The sequence below is a fragment of the Canis aureus genome, chromosome 8 (genome assembly GCF_053574225.1).
Source record: "Canis aureus isolate CA01 chromosome 8, VMU_Caureus_v.1.0, whole genome shotgun sequence".
Classification (NCBI taxonomy): domain Eukaryota; kingdom Metazoa; phylum Chordata; class Mammalia; order Carnivora; family Canidae; genus Canis; species Canis aureus.
Genome location: NC_135618.1, coordinates 58912755 through 58920029, shown reverse-complemented (window position 1 = coordinate 58920029; position 7275 = coordinate 58912755). Strand labels below are relative to the sequence as shown.

The 7275-nt window shown below is 64.6% G+C and overlaps 1 protein-coding gene across 3 annotated transcripts in view; it reads right to left on the bottom strand.

Moving 5' to 3' along the window:
• Positions 1 to 3252: 3252 nt before the first annotated feature.
• KATNIP (katanin interacting protein) overlaps positions 3253 to 7275 on the bottom strand; it is a 195523-nt gene continuing 191500 nt past the window's right edge. For all 3 annotated transcript variants that reach the window (XM_077907116.1, XM_077907115.1, XM_077907117.1), the window contains 4 exons: positions 6036 to 6137; positions 5403 to 5563; positions 5225 to 5313; positions 3253 to 4707 (listed from right to left, as the gene is read on the bottom strand). In XM_077907116.1, the coding sequence (XP_077763242.1) occupies positions 4649 to 4707; positions 5225 to 5313; positions 5403 to 5563; positions 6036 to 6137 (411 nt within the window). In that variant the 3' untranslated portion in view covers positions 3253 to 4648. The remainder of the gene's footprint in view (positions 4708 to 5224; positions 5314 to 5402; positions 5564 to 6035; positions 6138 to 7275) is intronic.

Genomic DNA, 7275 nt, shown 5'->3' with positions numbered 1-7275 from the left:
GGGAGGGCACAGAGTCTGCTGCTGAGCAGTTGGTCTTCAGGGGTCAGAGCTGGTGAGGCCTGTGGGTTATGGCCAGGAGTGTGGCCGTCACCTGAAAGGTCACTCACAGGGAGCCATTGGCGGGAGGGTTTTTAGAGGAGGCCACGGTCAGCTCTGCATTTGGGCAAGTTCCTCCTGGTTGTGTGGGGGGAGGCCTGGGAGACGGGGTGCGAGGCAGAGGCAGGGTGACCAGAGACAGGACTGCACGGGTCCTGGGGAGAGATGGTGGGTCTTAGGCTGCGGGGGCACCAGGATGAGAGAAGTCTCCCCAGTGGGGCTCGGGGACCGGTGAGGGCATGAGGGACGCCCGGGCTCAGCTGGGCTGGCTTCTCTCTAGGCTCCTTTTGGGCTTCGATGCTGTGCCCACAGGACACCGGGGGCCCCTCGGGGCCATGGCGGGAATCCGGAAAAGTGGTGTCTGAGCGGCTGAGTTAGCAAAGCTCCTGACCCCAGACCACAGGAGGTGCAGCCCGGGGCACACGGCGTGGGGGCTGGAGATTAGCGCCGCTCAGCCCTCAGCCCGGGGCCGTGGGCAGTGGGTGAATCGCACCACCGCACTGGCGGGCAGCCCCCCCCCCCGCCCCCCCCCCCCCGGGACTGAGGAACAAATTCAGCCCAGCCAGGGACCATCAGTCAAGAGGAAAAACCAATCTGCTCCGTGCGCGGATTTACTGCTCGGACAGACAGGAAATCCCGGTGTGGGACCCCGCCCTGTCCGCTGCACAGCACAGCCCGCAGGGGTGGGGGTGGGGGTGGGGGTGGGGGGGACTGGGACTCCAGGGGAGCAGGGAGGAGTTCCACCGCCTGAGGCCGGGCTGGCGAGTGGCGAGCCCCTGCACCAAGCACCCCCCTTCCATCCTTGGACCTTCCCAATCCCCCCAGGAACGTCCAGGGTGAGTGTGGGCGTCCGGAAGGTCAGGAGCGGCAGGTGGGAGGCGGTGCCCGCTTGCCCTGGCAAGGAGCCCAGGTCCGGGGCTGGAGGGCCTTGGAGTCCCAGCTCAGCCCCAAGGAGAGCCTCAGTGTGCACCCCTGGCAAGGGAGGGGTGTCGTGGGATGTGGCGGGTATGTCTTCCCTCCCGGGAGGTGCTCAAAGGACACCCGAGCAGCTCCCCGAAGCAGGTGCTCCCGGCACCCTACCGTCCAGGTAAGGACGCGGAGTGAGGCCAGGCTTGGGGCAGGGGTGGCAGGTGAAATCCCTCGCCTGGACTTGACCCCTGGCCCCTGGTCATGGGTCCCCACAACGACCATCTGGGGACAGGGCACAGTGTGACATCTCAGTGTCATGCTGGTGTATCCCTTCAGGGACGGAACCTAGCGCGTCCTGCCGGGGGTGAGGCCTTCGTACGTGCCGGCCTTAGTATCTTTTGGCTACTCTCGCAGAACGCGGCTGCCAAAGGCCCATCCGGCGGGGGCTGGGCGCCTGGAAGCGGGTCATGAACGCCCCACATGTCATAGAGGGCCAGGCAGACAGCCCGCAGGACTCGGGTCACAGACCCATCAGATGGAGGCCCCATCTGCCTCACCATCTTGCCCCGGGCCTGTCGCCGACTGGACACCAGAGGCTTGAGTCTCACCGCCCCCGGGTGAGCCCTCTGGACGCACAGGCCGCTGGGGCCCGATGGCCAGGCCAGGGCCCCAGGGCACTGTCACCTCTGAGGCCTGCAGGGCTGTGGCGAGGGATGCAGGCAGGGCCTGAGACACGGGGGTGGGAGGCAGAACGCCCAGGGCAAGGCTTCCGTTCTTCCACCAGGGCTGAGTGTGGGAACTGCCACCCCCAGCGTGCACAGGTCACCGGGCCGACCCCAAGGAGGTCTCAGGGTCCAGGAATGATCCCCTCCCTCCTCTGACTTCCCAGGGAGGGACATGCTCTGGGGCCTTCGGGGGGCCACAGGCTGAGGATTGCAGTCTTCAATGGGGACTGGGAAGGGAGGGGACGCTGGGGTTCATGCTGAGACGCCGTGGGACTCAGGGTGGCGGAGGTGCTAGGCAGGACTGGTAACTGGTGTGGCTCACTTGGTGTTTGCTTTGGTTAAGCTGAGCCAACACTTACAAGTGAGATTTCACATTAAAAATAGAACACAGGGCACCTGGGTGGCTCAGGTCATGATCCCGGGGTCCTGGGATCGAGTCCCACATCAGGCTCCCTGCAGGGAGCCTGCTTCTCCCTCTGCTTGTGTTTCTTGAATAATAAATAAAAATCTTTAAAAAAAAATTAGAACACCTGGATGTCTGGCTTCTCTCTTTTTTTTTTTTTTTTTTTTTTTCTGGCTTCTCTTAAAATCCTTGGAGGCCTAGGATCTCTGTCCCAGAGAAGGCATGTGCACTGCCCTGTTGACCAGGTCCTCCTGGGTGGGCTCTGCTCCCTGACATCAGGCTGGGTCTCTGGCTGCCTGATGTGAGGCAGATCACTGGCCCAGGAGCCCACCCCACAGAACACTGTGGTGCCCCCGGCCCAGCCTCCCACCTCACAGAACACTGAATGGCCTTGCCTGCCCCTCCAGGGTTCCCGGGGCTGGCCCAGAGCTGCGACCACGGAGGGAGGTGGGGAGGCCACCTGAGATGGCAGGATCTCAGAGGGAAGCCAGGGCCAGACCAGACGACTCCACCTTGCACCTGGCACAGTGGAGGGGGGTGGGGTTTCTCTGGGGCCCTCCTTTGTAGCACCCGAGATGTAGCCCAGAACCACGCCCCGCCAAGTGAGCCCTTTCCCACTCAAGGGTTGCTTTATCCAGACGCCAACGCTTCAGCTCTGATGGAAGTTGGGGAGTGGGAAACCCGAGACCGCCCAGAAATCCAGCATCTGGGGCCTTAGCTTCTAGGGTGCACGTGGGCCTCAGGGAAACCCCAGGACCAGAGGCCCAGGACTTCACCCCACCTCGGCTCTCCTGGGGTTACCCTGGGCTTTGTGCACTAATGGCTTCCACTGCTGTGTGTCTTGGCCAAGTCCCTCCACCTGTCTGTGCCTCCATTGTCTCACCTGCAGGAGAAGGAGCATGATAGTGCTACTGGGTAGGGCCGTCATGGGGATTCCATGAGGCAGAGCCACGCACAAACTCACCCCTAGGTAGGTATGGGCTTCGCTCCCGCTCACGCCCCCAGCTGCAGGTGGTGTGGGAAGGTCAGAGAGGGCACCTGCCCCAGCCACCGGAGTCTGTTCTTGGAGGCAGCCTGGGCTCCCTCGGCCTGACCCCAAATCCTGCACGACAGACCGCATTCTTAATAACATCTTTTATTGATTTTGCGAGAAAAAAAACTAGAAATTTATTTTACAGTTAACGCCTGCACCTCTTCTCCCCCTCCTAAACTGCCCGGCGCATACAATTATGATAAACAGCCGTGGAGGTTGTGCGTGGCCTCGGGGCCAGCTCCCCGGGTGGGACCTGGGCCGGGCTGGGTCTGGGCGGCGACGGAGCTGGGCGGCCAGGAGAGAAGCGGCGGCGCTGGTTTGGCCCCTAGGAGCTGGCTCCTCGGCCCCGGGGGTGGGGGGCTGGGGGGCTGGGGGGCTGGGGGGGCAGCCGCAGCCCCCCCCCCCCCCCCGGGGCCCAGCGGCCTCCTCGCAGGCGCTCGGCACATCTGGGAGGCGCGCACAGAAGCCCGGCCCTGGAAGCTACAGGAATGATGGATCTTCTCCGGGAGAAACAATTCCTTATCTCCCCATCGGCCCCGCGCTCCAAATGAAAAGCGCATTTGCATAGCTGCTCCGCCGAAGCTGCAAAGCCCATAAAGAATTTGCCGGCTCGGGCGCGCGGTTGCATAGGAACGTACTCGGGGCCCAGGGCTGCGGCGGCCGGGCCGCGCGCCAGGGAAACAGCGGATTAATATTTGCAACGAGAAATTACCCACCGCTGGGAAACCAATTAGGTCCCTGATCCGAGCTTGTTACATCGATGGAAATAGATACGTTCGGAGCTTCACTCGGCTGGGGGTGCAAGGCACGTTTCCAACTCGAGGGGAAGCTGCTGGAAGGGGGGCGGGCGGGGAGGAGGGACCGGGAGGGGCCCCGCCTCCAGACAAAGTTCGGGGCGGACGCGGAGGGGGGCCGTGGAGGGGGGCCCGAGGGGAGGCTGCCCCCCCCCCCCCCCCCCCCCCCCGTGCGCCGGGCGGCCTGGCCGGTGGGCCCCGCTCCCTTCCTTTCCTGCGTGAGACACACCTCCCCGAGGGGTCCGTCCTCGCCTGGGATGAGCCAAGGGGGTGGAGCAGTCCGGGCTAGACATTGGGGGGGGCAGGGACTGAATGACCCCCCACCCCCAGCCGGCCGCAGCAGCCCACCCTTGAGGCAGCGGTGGGGGGGAGGGGAGCTGTTGGCACCTCCGCTGCAGCCTCCCCGCACCCCCGGGTGCCCCCTCCTGTGGGGTCTGAGGCCCACGGGGCGGGCACCCAGGCTCTGCGCGGGACGGGAGGCCTCCGGCACCCACCCGAGGCACCCACCCGAGGCGGCCCAGCGGGGGCGGGCCGGGCTGCTGCGCCCCGGGGCGGGCGGGGGGCACGCGGAGGGAGCGCAGAGGAAGGCCATGCCACACGGGTGCCCTCTGGCTCCCCTCTTCCAGCCCCTGGAGCCCAGGCTGCTCCAGGCTGAGGGCGGGGCGGGCGCCGGCTCTCCCTCCTCGGGTCAGCACCGCCATCGTCGTACTGTCTCCTTCTCGCTTATGCACGTTTTGGGGCGTAAGGCTGTCAAAGGGAGCAGGCGGAGGGGAGGGCGTCACCCAACCTCGGTCCTCGAGGGCGGCCCCACGCCAGGCCCCGCAGCAGTCCCCGCAGCCTCCAAGCTCGGAGCTCGGACCTCGGACCGAAGCCCCCGCAGCAGGCCCCCCCAGGCCGGCCCCCAGGCCTCTGCCCGGCCAACTCCCTGAATGTCTCAGGCGGCAGCTCAAGCACCACCTCCTCTGGGACGCCCTCACCCGGGGCACCCTCCCCTGGCTTCCCACAGAGTCCGGAGGGCACGCCTGCACCGCAAAGGCCTGCTCCCAGGAAGCCAGGCCGCCCGGCTGCAGGTGCCCGCAGGAAGCAGGCCTCGCTACTCCTGGGGTTCTGACCCCACAGCCCCTCCTCGCCCCGGAAGCCTCCTGGGGAGAGAAGAGGGGTGCAAGGGGCAGGCAGGGGCGAGAGGCTGTGGGACGTGGCCAGCTGCTGGTCCGCGCAGCCTCGAGTCCCGAGGGCGGCCTCTGCGCAGAGCATCCCAACCCACCTGGGTCAACTGCACCCTGCTTCCTTTTCGAGTTGGTAATGATTTGGTTTTCATTCATCATCTGGACGTCCTGATCCTCCACCTGATTGCTGGGGGGAGGGAGAAGACAGAGGGTTCGGCCCAGGCCATCTCCTTCTTAGGGCCAGCCGGGGAGGCTGAGGGCTGGGCGTGGGCGCACCTGATGGCCGTGTGTCGCTCCTGGCGGCAGATGTCCGTGTCCTCGGTAAAGAGGATGGTGTGGTAGGGCACCGTGGGCTCACATGTGGGCAGGATGCCCCCCACCAGGTGGCCCACCATGGCCAGGATTCCGTTGTACACAAGCAAGTCATCCACCAGGAGCTGGACAGACACAGAGGAGGGGCTGCACCCAGTGGGGCCGGCCCAGGGTCCCCTGTGGTCCCCTTTGCCCCAAGGCCCTGGGCAAAGCATGTTACTGCTGGGAGCGTCGTGGGCTAGCCTGGCCGGCGTTGGGATTTCGGGCCTTCACGACTGGGGAAGGTACCTGCAATTGGCCTCCCGGGGCCCCGCTCGCCCTGCCCCAGGGTCACCTCCCCGAGTGACAGGTTCCCTAGACCAATATGATTGCAAAAGAAAAGCCACTTTCTGGTTTTCAGGGTGATGATTCAAATCACTCAGAGTAGGTTTTGAATTCACGATGGGATGGCGAATTTCCCTGCCTCTGAGAACCAGGCATTTGTGTCTAAGGTGGCAACAGAGAGAAGTAAATCAAACTGCGACAAATGATAATTGCCGGCAGCCTAATTACCAACGAGCATAATTATCTCGAAAAACCCAGCTGATAAGTACTCACGCCAAACTCTTTCACCCCTCGATGGGGCGTTTTTGCGTAATTCCACAGTTTGATCATTGACACGGTGGTGGGCAGATCGAAAATCACATAAACTCGGTTCACCTGTCAGAGACAAGAACTCATTAAAACAGGCATGTTTGGGAACAGGCGCTGGGCGGGGCGGGGGGTGCCGGGCGCGGGCAGGGAGGGGCTGGCCCCGGTGGGTGCTGGAGGCGGCGCCCGGCTGCCTGCCGGGGGCTGCGGCGCTGGGGTTCCCGCCGCCTCCCGTCTCCTGGAAGCCCATCTTGAGTCTGGTCACGTGTGGCTGCGTTTGCAACAAACTGCTCGCCGCCTGGCTCCCGGAGGGCCTGTTTTCTTGGGCCTGGCGTGGCCCTCATTTAAATACCCGCAGAGAATTGGGTGGGCCCTTCTGTCTCCCCCAGGTCGGCCGACACCCAGCGCGGGGCTCCCCGGGCCAAAGGGGCAGGCCGCGGGTGCAGAGTCAAGGAGCACTGTCCCCGGGCGGTCAGCACCGCCTTGACCCCGATCTGTCCTTTCTCCAGTCATAAATGAGAAGCACAGCAGATAGCCCGTGTCTTTGAACCTCTGCGGGGGGGGGAGGGGGCTGTCCAGATGAGTGGCAGGAGCAGCTAGGAAGGTCAGACCTGGCGGCCTCCCCCACCCCCCGCCACCCTCCCACGGTCCCCACAGAGACTCTCCTGTATTAGGGGACCCCCTGTGAGAGAGAATACAGCAATGAGCATCCAGTGCCGGCCGCAGGCTGCTGGCTCAGCTTGGCCCCAGGCCCCAGGTGGCAGGAGGCCTCGGAGGTTGTCGTTGTCGTGGGTTGCAGGGGTGGGGGGACTGCCGGGGGAGGGTCGGCCTTCTGACTGTGCCGTGGAAATAGTAAGAGGTCCTCAAACCCAGCTGCCCATGGGGCTCAAGCAGATACAAATGTTTGAGTCCAGCAGGGATTGTGACAGCTGGACACACTGCCTCACACCAGAAGTGGGCAGGGGGGCCCCCGTCTCAGGCCCAGAGACCCCCGGGGTTCTCCTTGGCAGGGGTGGGCCCAGCCTCTGCTCAGGGTTTGGGGAGGGCGGGGGACACTGTGGAGAACCTCCCACACGGAGCTGCTGGTGCTGCCCCCGTTCTGTGTTTTGAGAGGAAAATACACCTCCTCGTCCTCCTGCTCAGTCACAGGGAGGGGAAGGGGACCCTTCAGCGGTCACACGCACGCGCTAGGGCCTGCTGCACTTCT